The sequence below is a fragment of the Hippopotamus amphibius genome, chromosome 4, assembly GCF_030028045.1.
Source record: "Hippopotamus amphibius kiboko isolate mHipAmp2 chromosome 4, mHipAmp2.hap2, whole genome shotgun sequence".
NCBI lineage: Eukaryota > Metazoa > Chordata > Mammalia > Artiodactyla > Hippopotamidae > Hippopotamus > Hippopotamus amphibius.
Window position 1 is genome coordinate 178679519 of NC_080189.1, and position 15265 is coordinate 178694783.

Genomic DNA, 15265 nt, shown 5'->3' on the forward strand with positions numbered 1-15265 from the left:
TGGTACAACCTGACACTCGCAGACTGGCTACTCTTTCTCCAGCCTTCTCCTGGCTGACTCCTACTCACTCAGGCGCCGCCCCCTCCAGGAAGCCTTCCTGGATCCCTTGAGGGTATTTGATCCACCTCCTTGAAGACTGTAGTGTCCTCACCTAACAATTGTTCTGCCTCTAGAAGAGGGGCTGGCAAACTACATCTCCTACCACACACCGCAAGTCCCACCAGGGGCCTGTGCTTATAAATAAGGTTTTATTGGAACACAGCTATGCCCATTCATTTACAGCTGCTTTCATGCTACAGGGGCAATGCTGAGAAGCTGCAAGAGAGACCACATGCTCTGCAAACCCTCAAATGTTTGCTAAATGTTTGCCCCGTGGATTAGATCAAAACCAGGGATGTGATGCTCTTAGCAGGTGCCGGGCCCCTGGTCAGTGCCCCAGAGACCATAACATCCTACGTTATGTCTTTGATTTCGTGTGGCCATTTAAAAGTGTCCCTAATAATACTAGCTTCCAGCTCTCCAGTGGTTTCCAGTTTACAAGTGTTTTTCTCTGCAGCTCCCAGCTCTCTGCAGAAGACAGTTCAACTTGATCAGTGTAGAAGGGGTTTGCGGGAGCAGAGGCGGGAGGCAGACAGGTGAGAAGGATCGCCCCATAACCCTACCCAGATGACAGATGAGGGGCCTGAGGTTGTGGGGGATGAAGGGATGCGTCCAGGGCCATGCAGTGGCGAGTGGCGGAGCTGGGGTCAGGAGACAGGGCTGCCCTTCCTGGAGGGCCAGGCTGAGGGCTGAGGGCCACCGGCAGGGCTCACCTGCAGTTTGCTCTTTCTCTGCAGAAGCCGATTGTGCAGTAAGTCTCTGTCCCTCACGGAAGTCGCCACCTGCTCCAGCAGGGCCGTGGCTTTTTCCTGGCCAAAGATGCTGCCCAGCAGGTCTTTCTTCAGCTGCAGCATCGTCAGCTGCTCCTTCAGGCGGGAGCTCTCTGCCAGGGCCGCCTACGGGAGACAAGGCCTCGGTGAACTGCAGAGCAGGATGAAGCTGGAGACGGGGCCAGGAGCGCACCTGTTCTGGATGTACCTGCCCAGGAGGTTCAGGCTTTGATGCTGCTTTCTGAGGAAGCAGAAAACGTAAGGAGAAAGGGGCTGGCAGGAAGGTGGTGGGAGGCCCTGAATGTCAGGGTCAAAGCCTGAGCAAGAATTCTACCTCCTACATGTCCTGGAAATCCATCTCCTCTCCATCCCCTGCTGCTGACTGCAGTGCACCCTCAGCCTTGCTCACCTGGACCCCAGCAGCTCCCGACCTCCTGCTGCCTCCCAGCCGCCCCCCAAATCGACCGTCCACACTGCAGCTGGACCCAAACCAAACCAGTCTGATCCTCTACTCAGTGATCCTCCATCACTGACAGCAGTGGGCCATCCCTCAGTTGGCATATGGGACATTTCGAAGGGGCTGAGGGCCTATGGGAGCACAATCAGAGGGAATTCAGGAAGCCTTCCCAGAGGAGGTGGCACTTGAGTAAAGTCGTGATGTGTGGGAGCTTGCCAGGCAGAGAGGGGACCGAAAGGGGACTCGGAAACCTTGAGTAACAGGCAGCCTGAACTCTGTACAGCCCGGGCCCCACCTCTTCCAGGATGCCCACATTCCCAGCCTACACTCTATCTTCCTGCCCCAAAGCCCTGTGCTCCGCTTCAGACTCCTGCATCAACCAGCTGCTGGGGGAGAACACCTTTTCTTCTCTAACTGAGATCCCAGGGGCCTTGAAGGCCAGGGGTTTGGTCTTGAGCTGGCCAAAGTCCTTTCATTTGATATCTGATGATATTACAGAGATGCTGAGCTGGGCATGGGGATGGAAGAGGGAGAGCTAAGACCCCAGCACAGGTATGTGGTTTGCAATTAGCTACGCAGAGGTCAAGCCTCTCGCTGTAGGGGGTCACCTTTTCACCAAACTCAGACACAATAACACAAGGATTAAGAATTCAGGCTGGGGAGTTGTAATCATGAGTTTGGATTCCACACTAACTGGGAGACCTTGGGCAATTCCAAGCCTCAGTTTCCTCATCACTAAATTACAGGTAATCACACCTTAGTTCGTGGAGCTGTCATGAGGCTTAAATGCCTAAAAACCATTTAACATAGTGCAGGACCCATAGTGAATACACAATAAAAGACAGATCTTCTCAGCCATTATAATTTAACCAACTGTTATGGGTTGAATTGTGTTCTTCAAAAATGATATGGTGGGGGAAAAAAAAAGAGAGATGGTCAAGTCTCAACTCCACTACCTTAGAATGTAACCTTATTTGGAGAGGGGGGTCTTTACAGAGGTAATCAAGTTAAAATGAGGTCATTAGGGTGGGCCCTCACCCAGTATGACTGGTGCCCTTATAGAAAGGGAAAACTTAGACCCAGACGCATGCCCAGAGGGAAGAGGTTGTGAAGACCCATGAAGAGAAGATGGCCACGTGATGACAGAGGCAGAGATCAGAGTGATGGACCTACAATCCAACGGACACCAGCACCTGCCGGCAAACACCAGCACTGCCGGCAAGGGAGGATTCTCTCCTAGAGCCACTGGAAAGAGCACGACCCTCCTGACACCTTGACTTTGGACTTCCAGCTTCCAGAACCATGAGAGAATGAATTTTTGTGGTTTTAAGTCACCAATATTTGGTGCTTTGTTACAGCAGCCCCAGGGAACTACTGCACCAGCCACGCCCAGCTTTCCGCTGGAGCTTTGCAGGTCCATGGGCCGCTCTGAGGCTAGATGCAGGAGCTGAGTGAAGAAAAGAGAGGGCTGGCAGCTTGAGTCCTGGCCGGTGAAATCCATCCCACCCGGGCGGGTCCGTGGAAGTGATGCTAGACATACTCCCAGCCAGCGAACAGCATCCAAACATGAACAAACGCAAGTCCTGGCCCCACGTGCTCCAACACACTGCTTCGTGAAATTCCTACACTGGGAGTCCTGGATCACACTCTAGAAAGACAGGACCTCTCCCCTGTGTCAAGGAGGTCCCGGTTCGCTCTCTGCCCCAGTGGGAAGGACAGGATGAAATATAATCGTGACATGGTGAGGAAAGTTAAACATGCCTGAGTCAAAGCCAGCCTTGTCATTTAATGGCTCTGTGACCTCAAGCAAGTGGTTTCCCCTCTGGGACACTTGGTTTTCTCAACAGTCAAATGATAATAATTGCTCTGCATGCCTCACAAAGCTATCTTTAGGAGCTAAAGTGAAGACAGGGATGAGAACATTAGAGGAGAGTCTAGAACCCACCATTCTGGCCCCAGCTCTACTCTCTTGAGCAGTCTGACCTTCAACAAGCACCCTAACTTCTCCCCGGACCCCAATCCCTCATCAGTAAAATGAGGAAAAGTGTAGAATTGGAAAACAAAAATCCATGTACACAGATATCCAATATATGTTAATTATAACACTGAAAACTGGAAACAACCTAAACAATCTAATTGCGGATACTTAAAAAAAAAATACTGGCAAGCCTCCAAACGGAATATTCTGCAACCATTTAAAGTGATGACTTTTTTGAACCATCTTAATGGCTGCTGAGAAAAAGCTCATATGTGTCGACTGAAAATCTCAGAATATACAGCTAGACATCCTGAGGCCAAATACACAATGAGGATGCACACCTGCAATGGTGGCAGCCACCTTGGGGCCATGAAGGCAGATGTGACTTAGAGCTGGAAACAGCCTGGGTCCTGGAAGATATTGTTGAGCTATCAAGCCAGCTCTGGGATCACCTGAAAGTCTCTGTGTTTTAAGCCATCACTGCTCAGGTTTTCTGTCACTTGTCACATGCATCCCAATGGATACACAATAAAGGTAATGGCCTGACATCCTGCTCTCTCTCAGCACTGCTCAGGCTTCCACCAGAGGACTGCCTGCAGCAGGGTCCCAGAGAGCAGGGCTGAGCGCAGGTCAGCACAGAGTCCTGGGGCCACACCAGGCACCAGGCTTCACCTTCTTCCCGAGAACTGAGGGTGACTTTTGTCACTGATAATGACAAGTGTTGACATTTCCTGTGCACTTAGAACTCACCAGGCAGGGTACAATAAGCTCCACCCAGACATCTGGAGGACTCAGAGACATGCCTTTCCCTGCGGGGGTGGCTGAAATGCCAGGCTTGGCTGGAGGCCTCCCCCAGCTGCACCCATGTGACCTCCCGACAGAACCATGCTTACCTCGATCTGCGGCAGGAAGGTGTGGATGGAGGGCAGGTCTGACAGGCTGGCGGTGACATCCAGGAGCCTCCGGGCCAGAGCCTTCCACAGCTGCAGGTTCTGCAGAGGCCGCTGGAAACGCTGCCACAGCTCCACGCCCTCGGCACTGCACAGCCTGCTGCTCTTGACCTTCAGCCTGCCAGCACCATGGAGGGGGAACCGAGAGAGGAGAGAGTGGGTCAGACCAGAAGGGAGGGCCCTGCCCCGAACCCCAAAGCACCTGGCTTGTGCTGCTCCCAGGGTGGGCGCTCTCCTATTCCACAGGCTGCTGGGGTGTCCACAGGACCCCAACGCCTATGCTTTCTGGATAAAAGTGCACTGGAGATAAGCCAGTACTTGAACAGACTTACAGCCCAGCTTCCGGACCAGGGAAAGAGTCAAGCCTAGGGGAGGAATTATGCAGCCCCCAGGCTGGTACTGCCTGCCCCCAGACACCTTGAGGAAGCAAACAAAATCCTCTCCTGAGTAAGATGCCATGACTCTAGGACCAAACAATTTTTACAAAGAATTTTTCAAATATAATGTCCATTACATAGTACAAGGAACTACATTCCATAATTTGTAATAACTTATAATGGAAAAGAATCTAAAAAAGAATAGATATATAACAGAATCACTTTGCTGTATACCTGAAACTAACCAAACATTGTAAATCAATTACATTTCAAAATATATCTATATGTATATATATAATGTCTAGCACCCAGGCATAGGTAACCAGCACCAGCCACCTCAACAAGAGCAACAAGGAAGAGGGAGACCTCGGCCACCCTGTCCCACTGCCTGCTTCATACACAGGAGATTCAGGCCCCCACCACCACCTTAGCATCCTGTGGGGGACCCAGGCCTCTGCTCTGGATGTACAGATGTGGGGCCTGTGCACACTGTGGGGTGAGAGACACCTGGCAAGGTGGGAGCTCCCTGAGTTCTTTCTCGAGGAAGCCCCTGTATCAGGCAAAAGGATGAGAGGTGCTACAGAGACAAGAACAGTTGGGCTGTGTCCCAAACACCTCTGAGCCTCACACAGTAAAAATAGGTACTGATTCCGAATTTACACTGTGCCCAGTTCCACACGGGGTGGATATTTGATCTGCTGGTCTTTGCTGGGCTGAGGAGCTGGAGACCTAGCCATGCCCGAGCCCATGGGCTGAGGGGGAGGTAGGGGTTGGTTTAAAGTCAGGCTCAGGGACTTCCTTGGTGGTGCAAGGGTTAAGAATCCACTTGCCAGAGGGGAAAAAAAAAAAAAGAATCCATCTGCCAATGCAGGGGAGATGGGTTCCATCCCTGGTCCGGGAAGATTCCACATGCCGCAGAGCAACTAACCCCGTGCACCACAGCTATTGAGTCCATGTGCCACAACTACTGAAGCCTGCATGCCTAGAACCCATGCTCCACAACAAGAGAAGCCACCACAATGAGAAGCCCACGCACCACAATGAAGAGTAGCCCCCACTTGCTGCAACTAGAGAAAGCCCGCACGCAGCACTGAAGACCCAATGCAGCCAATTAATTAAGTAATTAATTAATGTAAAAAAATAAAGTCAGGCCCAGGTGGTTACATCAGCACCATCACGATACCCGCCTAATGAAAAGCCCTCCCCTTGGACCATTACATAGGGGACCCATTCCACATGCAAAGCTGCATAAGGAGACGATGGAAATAATTGAAGAGGCCACTGAGCACGGAAAAAAGCAAAGTTCAAGCCTCTTTCTGGGAGCAGAATACAAAATACTACGAAAAGGGGTCAGTGCCTGAGCCCAGTGAGGCCCTATGATGGCCAGTCATGGAGAAGAGCAAGAATGATTTGTTATCGGGTAGCAAGAGGGCGCAAGCCCCCTCCGGAGCTGATGCCAGAGGGAAAGAGGCCCTGAGCACGGGGTCCAGGCCCGCCCTCAGCCCGTCCGGTACCTCTGATGCTCCTGGATGGCAGCCACCACGCTGTCCGCGAGGGGCTGCGGCTCCTGGGGGAACACGATGAGCTCCTTCAGCCGGGCCTGCAGCCGGTCCACCCGAGGCTCCTCCGCGGCCAGTGCCGCCCGCATCGCCTGCAGCAACAGATGACACCCGAGGGGGCGGGTGAGGTTCCGAGAGGGGACGGGGGTGTGTGTGCAGCGGGATGAGCGTGGCCCTTGGGAGTGGACCAGCTTGGGAGAAAACGGTCCCCCAGGGCAGGGATGGGGCCCCGTGAGCTCAGCCCCTGAGCTCCCTGCTCCTGCTCTATTACCCCCAACACAATGTTCACTTGAGGAGCTGGTTCTTCTCTTTATCACCACCTACCTCACGGCATTGCCATGTATTAGCACCTAATCATACAAATAACTGATATTTAGGGAAGAGTGACACCGTGCTGAGTGCTCTGGGGTCCCATTCATTGAAGCCTCGCCATGACCCTGGAAGGTAATTCTCTGTGTCCCCATTTTATACACAAGCAAACTCTGGCTAAGAGTTTTCTGACGGTTGCAGAGCTGGGAAACGGTGGACCTGACATCAGAGCTGGGCTCGCTGGCACTTAATCTGCCCCTTCAGCACCAAAGGAAACACCGATCTAAAGATGCTTTGTGAATCCAGTTATTGTTGTCAGCAGGTCAAGAGAATATTTCCACCCTGCATGCCTGACCACTCCACTTGACCACATTCAGATATTTCAGATGTGGCCTTTTCCTGCTGTCCCAGGAGGTTTGGAGTTTGATCTTGACATTGATTCTTGCTGGGTCCACACTCAGTAGGAGGCAGGGTGGGGAAGTGGAAAGCGCATAGGCTCCGGCAGGACACGGGCTGCGCGGCCTTGGGTCGGTCCTGGTTCCTCGGTGATAAAATGGGGCCACCCCCACCCACTTGACAAGGCACCGAGGACAGAGCAGGAGCACTTCTTACTACATAAATGCTAGTTTAAGAACTTCTCATAAGTTCTGAAATTCCCCTTCATTGATTTCTAGTTAGTCATATCTTGGTCATAATTGACACCTGTATCGCATGGGACAAACAGCACCTATAGGGATGTGGGCAGCTCCTGCCTCGGGATAGGTTTCCTTAAACATAGCTGGGCATGACCAGGTGGCTGTCGGGACAGGGGAGTGTTGGCAGGGCTTTCCAGGCCCTACCCTTCCCCTCCCCTATCAAGCTGGCTTGCTTTGACCTTGTCCCTCACCTAGAACTCCTGGTAAAAGCCATCCACTCCCTGAGTGCTGATGCTATTGGCAGGTGTTGCTCTAAGCACTTTTTGTTTTCACATGTTCATATGGAATGTGGGAGGCAGGTCCTATTATCATCACGCCCATTTCACATTTAATTAACTGAGATTAAAGTAATTTTCCCAAAGCCAGCCACTTGGCAAGGAGAGAAGCCAAGACTTGAATCCAGGCAGCCTGCTCCAAAAATCCCCGCCCTTCACCACTGCACCACACCACCCCTACCTTGTGCTCAGGCAGGCAATCCTACAGGGGAGAAAATTCCCTTTGTATGAAGTTGAGCATTGAAGTGAATCTGGTCTCCTATGAGGCCAAATGATGCTAAAGAGTGTGGATGTGTTTTTTTCTACCTACACACAAATATTTCCTATATGAGCAAACATTAGAAGGAAGAGAAAAAAACTGAACAATATGAAGTGGAGGTGGGACCTGGGGGGCTTTTCTTTTAGGTGTTTCCCTAATGAAGTTGATGAGCTAATCTGTTGAGTTAATAAAGAAAGAAAGAAGTGGGGAAGGTGTTGATCCTCATTTGAAAAATCTCTGTCCTGAAGTCAAACCTCTCATGAGTGTCTATACGGGTGGGGAAGGGGCAGGGTGCTCTGATTGGACATCGTGTCCGGGTTGGAACTCACCCCACCCTCCCCAGGATGGCCATTGTCTGCTTGGCCTCCTCAGAGGCCCCGTTGCGTCTGTTCTTCATCTTTTCTACACTGAGAACCTTCCCTCCGACCTAGCACTCCCTGCTTTGTGCTCAGAAAGTGCCCCCCACATCCTACCATCAGGCAAGGGAATGGCAAAGTTGGAGCCAATGTACCTCTTATTTACCCACCAACTCATCATGTGATCCTGGGGACGTTAGGGAAAAAAAAAAAAAAAAAAATCTCTCCAGGCCTCAGTTTCCTCACCCGCAAAATGGGTACAAACATCTAATTTGTCTACTACACTCAGGGAACTTAGATTATCAAAAATACATTAAAACTGGAGCGAGTGTGCTTGAGACTTAGGGTTATCCTCCCACCATCCAGAGGACCTCCAAGTGGGAATTCCCAAGGCACACACAGCTTCACCTAACTCTGCTCACCGAATAGAGTCTCCAGCGGGCCACCAGCTCATCCTCGGTCGCCTCCTTGGCTGCGAGCTCCAGGCCCTCCTCCGCCAGCCTCTGAAGGCTCTTTCTGAACTCCTCCAGCTCAGCCTCCAGCTGCCTCTTCTGCTGCTCACAGGCTCCGCTGGACTTGAGCAAGCCCTGCAGCCGCCCCTCCTCCTCCTCCCAGAGCGCACGCAGCTTCTTCAGAACATCCCACATCTCCTCCAGTTCTTTGGTGATCTTCTCTGCACCCAAAGGAGAGGTGTTGTGGATGACCCCTACGGCCTGCTGCTCCAGCCTCTTCAAAGACTCCTCACCCCTGGGAAAGTCATTAGCGATGTCCTAAGGTGGGGAAAGGGTGGGGAAAACAACATGAGGGGAAAAAGAAAACATTTGCTGCATTTTCCAGGGCCCTTGGAAACACAATGCCAATCACTAATTCCTACTCCTGGGTGAGAGCCAGTGGTGCCTCTCCAAGGGATACTGTCTGCCTTTATAATATTCAGGATATAATTCCCTTCCCCATGTTATTTACGAGCCATTTGATCAAGTCAAGGGGACAGTCTCTGCTGGGTGCTTCTCTGCCCTTAACCTTCTCTGACATTTGTTAATCTTCTTTTTTAACAAAGACAGAAGCAGCCTCAGGCTTGGAGCCTTCAGCTGGCAAAAGTATGGAGCCAAACAGAACCTAATGACCCCATTTGGCCATGACATCTATTTGCATGGTTATGTACTAATTATGAATGAGCACTGGTATTCCATTTATGACAATGATATAAACTTTCTTTGTACATAAATGTTCATCAGCCTTTACCTGAAGCGAATCCTATATAAACGCCTTTAAGTCTGTTTTATTTGAAAATACCTTCAAAATATTTTCCCACCTTTTTATTGAAGTGCAATTTACATGGCGTAAAATACAGACGGTCCCTGACTTAGGCTTTTTTTGACTTCAGGATGCTGTGAGAGCAAAATGCCTTCAGTAGAAACTGGACTTCGAATTGTGCATTTTGATCTTTTCCCAGGCTAGTGATACGAAGCACAAGCTCTCTTGCGACGTGGACAGTGGTACTGAGTATAAACCAATCTATTTTTCACTTTCACTATGGTATTCAATAAATTACGTGAAATAGTCAACACTTCATTATAAAACAGGCTCTGTGTTAGATGATTTTAGGCTAATGGAAGTGTTCTGAGCACATTTAAGGTAGGCTGGGCTGAGCTATGATGTTTGGTAGGTTAGGTGTATTAAATGCATTTTTGACACGATATTTCCAACTTATGATTTATCGGGACGCAGCCCCACTGTCAGTTGAGGAAAATCTATATATAGATCTTAAGTGTTACTGTTCAAAGAGTTTTGAGGAATACCCATGCCCATGCAGTCCACATTGTTATCAAAATATAGCATTTCTAACATTCCAGAAGATTCTAGAACTTCATCTATTTGAAATCATAGAATATATTATTTTTTTCACTCAGCATAATGTTTTTCACCCAGCATAATGCTTTTTAGATTCTTCTATGCTGTTGCATATATCAGTATTTCATTCCTTTTAATTGACTAATACGACTTTGTACATATATTCTGTTCTACGATGTGTTTACCCAATACTCTGCTGATAAAAATCTGAGTTGTTTTCAGTTTAGGGCTGTTCTGAATAAGGTTGCTGTGAACGTTCTTTTACAGATAACCCCACTTTTCAAAAGTTCACTTTTTACCACTTTGCTTTTATGAAAGACCTACATTAGTACCTGTTTTTACTACCTGAAAGAAATCCAAAGAGGATTTTAGCTTTGCAAGGAAAGGTAATTACTTCTCCGCTTGTTTTCTTTTGATGCTGTTTTGTTTTTGGTTTTTGATTTTTGGGCCTCGCTGTGTGGCATGTGGGATCTTAGTTCCTTGACCAGGGATCAAACCCACGCCCCCTGCAGCGGAAACATAGAGTCTTAACCACTGGACCGCCAGTGAAGTCCCACTTCTCTGCTTTACATCATTTCGGCTCATGAACGGTTTCACAGGAACACTCTACTTTCAGATAGTGGAGAAACTGTACAAGTCATATAAGATGTTTTGTGGTCACTGTTCATTGGTTTTTTTAAGAGTCAATTTAAATACAAATATTAAATACATGGTATTGGTGCTGTAGAGCTGTAGCAAAAATTATAAAGTGGTCCTTGATTATGGAAGATAATCTACCCATGCACTTTACAGAGGGAGTCAGAAGTTCAAGATCACAGCAAGTCAGGAAGGCCAGAGGGGACCCAGCTTTTCCCCGCTGCAGGTTTGATGCCTACACCAGGTTTCCTTACCGTCACATATGGACATGTGAGGTCAGATAATTCTTTGTTGTCAGGGGCTGTCCTGTGCATTGTAGATGTTTAGCAGCATCTCTGGTCTCCATCCACTATATGCCAGGAACACCACCACCCCCGGTTGTGACAACAAAAATGTCTCCAGACACACAGCATGGCCAGAAAATCAATAAAACAAAAACAACGAAAGAAAATTGCCCCCATTTGAGATCTGCTGCTCTAGACCATGATGCTGTGGCCTTGGGTGTCCAGGTGCCCTGCTGGCTCAGAGATTTCCATAAAGCAGCTGAGGCCCTAAACATTCTGCACCAGATCCTATGCTTCTCCTCATGCGGGGTCTGTACGTGGGGATGTTTGTATCTCCTGGGGCCCCCAGCCTCATCCTATTAAATACACTCTAACAGAGACCCACCAGCCGTGAGCGCTCCCTCCCTCTCCAGCAAAGTCTTGGGGGGTTACCTGCAGCGCCGAGAGACGGTCCTGGGTGCTCAGCTGGCACTTGCGCCCCACACAGCCATGCATCCGCTCCACCACTGCCTTCAGCCACAGCTGGAACTCGTCCACACTCGCCTGGAAATGCTCATGCTCCCGGGTCACCTGCTCCAGCAGGTCCACTCTGTCCTGCGGGAGGGAGGAGAGTCACGGCCATGAGGGTCCCCAGCCCAGGCTGCCCCTCCCCTGGCCTCCGAGGCCTGACTCTGTATGCGTGTGTGTGTCTGCGTGTAGGGGGTGTGGGAAGCAAACGACCCTCAGCCCTTTCAACGGGGACAAAGGTCCCCAACATGCTTCTCTACCTTATTAGCAATCAGCCAAGGGACTCTTGGCTTTGGAGACCAAAGCACATCAGTGCTGGGCCTGTCAACCACACAGTGGGTTTTTTTTCCTGCCATGTCCTAGGAAGGGGTCTGTGGCAACTACCTAACACTGCCATTTGAGCACTTACCAAAGTCCCAGCACTGCCCTGAGAACTTGGTGGATATTATCATCTCACTGAACACTCCTGACCAGCCCAGCGGGTGGCACCATTATTATTCCAGTCTGATAGACAGGGAAACTGAGGCACAGAGAGATGAAGTGACTTGCCCAATATCACTGAGCTAGGAGAGCACTGATTCCAACCCAGGAGGTAAGGCTGGGCCAACGCAGCTCTGCTCCATTGCAACTGCGTCCACAGAGTATGTGAATAAATGGCAGGCTGCCCCCACATCCCCGCGTGCGGTGATTTGCCTGCACGTGTTAGAACCGCCTCTATATTCAGACAATCTCACTGAAGCTCTAACCACACAGAGGCATAGTGTCCTGAGGGTGGGTGACATGTGGGGAAATAACAGTGTCGCTGCTGTAAGATCTACTCTGTGCCTAGAGATTCTGATTTTTTTTAAATTAATTAATTAATTTATTGGCTGTGTTGGGTCTCCGTTGCTGCACGTGGGCTTTCTCTAGTTGCCCACCTGGTGAGCGGGGGCTACTCTTTGCTGAAGTGTGCAGGCTTCTCACTGCAGTGGCTTCTCTTGTTGCGGAGCACGGGCTCTAGGCACGTGGGCTTCAGTAGTTGCGGCACATGGGCTCAACAGTTGTGGCTCACGGGCTCTGTTGCTCTGCGGCATGTGGGATCTTCCCAGAGCAGGGATCAAACCCACGTCGCCTGCACTGGCAGGCAGATTCTTAACCAATACGTCACCCGTGATTACAGCACCACCTCTTTAAATCCCTCCATGGCTCCCCACTGCCCCCAGGCCCAGGTCCAAGCATTGTTGCAGCCTGGTGGTCAAGGGCAGGACCCCATGATGCACCTCTGTGGACCAGAGGTCAAGACCCTGGGCTTGGGAGCCCGCTGCCTGGGACCTGACCCTGGCCCCCCTCGAGCATGTAATTAACCCCTCTGTGGTGTGGTTGACAACACTCCAGAATAACTCCGGGCAGCTCGTGAGAGCTCGAGCCACTGTTTATTGTCACCTGTGTCCCTGTGCTCTTGTCGCACCCAACCAAGTGAGGGGTGCCCCCCTGGCAATGCTAATCTCCAGGCCCCACCTCCTCTGAAGCTCTGCCCACGGCCCCAGCCTGTGGCAACCCCCCAGCATCATCTACCGCGTGGTCACCCACCAGCCAGGGGACCAAGAGCTCCCTACGGACAAGGGGGTTGGTTTCATCTCCCTGGTCCTGGTCAGGGCAGGCTCTGAGAGTGAGGGCTTCCTGAATGGCCGGAAGTACATGAGCGCTGGGTGTCTGCCAGTGAAGGGGTCTTTCCAAGGAGAGTCGAGAAAAAGGAACATGGGGACCTCCATTTAATAAGTACCTACTATATGCCTGGAAATTGACCAGCACTATCTTATTGAATATCTTCACAATGATCCCCAAACTCTCCCATTATGCAAGTGTCCAAACGGATGTTGGGATGTCACATGACTCTTGCAGACAAGGTTTAAACGCCAAGTTTCAGGCTCCAAAATCACCGCTCAGGCCCAGGAGGTGGCAGACTCTTTCTTTCTGGCAGATGGTAGATATTCTGGGCTTTGACCACCATGTGGTTTCTGTTGCAACTTCTCAACCACTTACCAGCTGTATAGCCCACAAGCAGCCACCGGCAAACACGTAAAGAACGGCTATATTCCAATCACATGAATCATGGACACCGACATTTGGATTTCCTATCATTTTCACATGTCAGGAAATATTCTGCTTTCTATTTTTTTCCCCAATCATTGAAAAATATAAAAGCTATTTTTGGTTCACAGTTCATAAAAAAGTCAGGAGTTGGGCTGGATTGAACACATGGGCCTTGGTTTGCTGACCTCAGCTCTCAGCCATGCAGCCAGGCCAAACTCAGGAGGGTCCTGACCTTCCACGAGGCTAAGTCAGCAATTCTCAACCGGGAAGGGTAGATGGACATGTGGATTTGAATAAAATCCCTGGCTATTTTTTTTTTACCACAAGGCATGTGGGATCTTAGCTCCCTAACCAGGGATCAAACCCGGGCCCCCTGCATTGGGAGCTCGGAGTCTTAACCCCTAGACCGCCGGGGAAGTCCCCTCCCTGGCTATTTGTATATGCCTTCCCCTCCCGTGGAAAAGCTCCTCACCAAATCTCAAAATACTGACTAATTCATTTAAAGCTTCGCAAAAACCGTGGCAAGTAGGAGAAAATATCCCCATTTCAGAGATGGGCAAACCAAGGCACAGGATCAAGTCCTTGAGTGAAGAGCTGAGAATCCTCTCGCTTGTGGGAGTGAGGCTCAGAGCTTCAACGTCAGCACTTGGAGGATGGGAAACACGGGGCTGCTTGAATTCAGAAGGTGGACCATGGCACAGTGACCGCCTCCTTCCCCTTTCCCTTGCCGGCTCTCCTTCCGGCCAGACCACTTACATTCACCAGCCTCCTCCCCAAGCTTCCTCCATCCACGGGAAGATTCATTTATGAAACAAAGTGGGTCAACAATACTAAGCCGAGAATACAGGCTGGGCCCCTAGTTGACGCTGATGGTGAAATGTTGTCATGAAGCAAACTCTCCAATAAAAGTGCCGGCTGGCGGTTCTGCATGTGTGAAGGATGAGGTGCCGGCACGCGGGGAGATCCAGAGTAAATAAAAGCCTCTGTGATGATGAGCAGGCACTCGGAGAGGAACACCGCCCAGCAGGGCAGGCATCCAGCCACGCTCAGTGCCAGGCATAAAGAGAGATCACAGAACACAATTCAGCCACGGCCAGCCGGGCAGGCCACCGTCGGAGGAATGTGGGTGACAAATGGGAGAGAGCTCCACCTCCTCTCATTAGACCAAACAATTAAACCATCTGTGCTGGCAGAGTTGGCAAGAATGTCAAAACCCAACCAATGAACAAGGGCGGAGTGGATTCATGCCTCTGCAAAGGGCTGCAGAGAGGGCTCCTGGCGGAGACTGCAAACAAACACAGCTGCCTCGGAAAGCAGGGAGGAGGAGGATGCTACTATTTGCCTGGCCCTTCGGAAAACAGAATCATTAGATTAAAGACCCATCAGGCAAAGTAAACAAGCAGACCCCGCCTACCGGCAGCCGGCCTGATCTGTCTATTCTTGACTTTCAATTGCTTTCGGCTGGCTGTGAGGTTGCTCGTTCCGGGGCTTGGCTGTTTCTCCTGGTCAAGAATCTCCCTCCAGGGGGTGGTCACAGAGGCTACAGTCCAGAGGTGGCCCCTGCCGTGCTTCTGTGGTCCTGTCTCTATTGACCCCAAAGGCCTTGCTAATTAACATATTGGAAGTCAAAACTGGATTTTTAGAGTCAAAATTAGAGGCTTGTTAACTAGCACTAGAAATAATGAAATGGGCTTTCCTCGGTGAAAGCTGAGATATGAATACATACAATATCTTCTATGGACTGAGATGCTCCTCCTCAAATTCATATGATGAAGCCCTAACCCTCAATGTGATGGTATCTGGAGGCAGGGCCTTTGGGAGGTAATCAGG

The 15265-nt window shown here is 50.4% G+C and overlaps 1 protein-coding gene across 3 annotated transcripts in view; it reads right to left on the bottom strand.

The window, feature by feature from the left end:
- The window catches only part of SYNE3 (spectrin repeat containing nuclear envelope family member 3), a 94392-nt gene that overhangs the window by 27319 nt on the left and 51808 nt on the right, over positions 1-15265 (bottom strand). For all 3 annotated transcript variants that reach the window (XM_057732606.1, XM_057732604.1, XM_057732607.1), the window contains exons 5-9: positions 11288-11449; positions 8507-8854; positions 6146-6282; positions 4198-4372; positions 813-995 (exon numbers count right to left, since the gene is read on the bottom strand). In XM_057732606.1, coding sequence (XP_057588589.1) covers positions 813-995; positions 4198-4372; positions 6146-6282; positions 8507-8854; positions 11288-11449 — 1005 coding nt within the window. The remainder of the gene's footprint in view (positions 1-812; positions 996-4197; positions 4373-6145; positions 6283-8506; positions 8855-11287; positions 11450-15265) is intronic.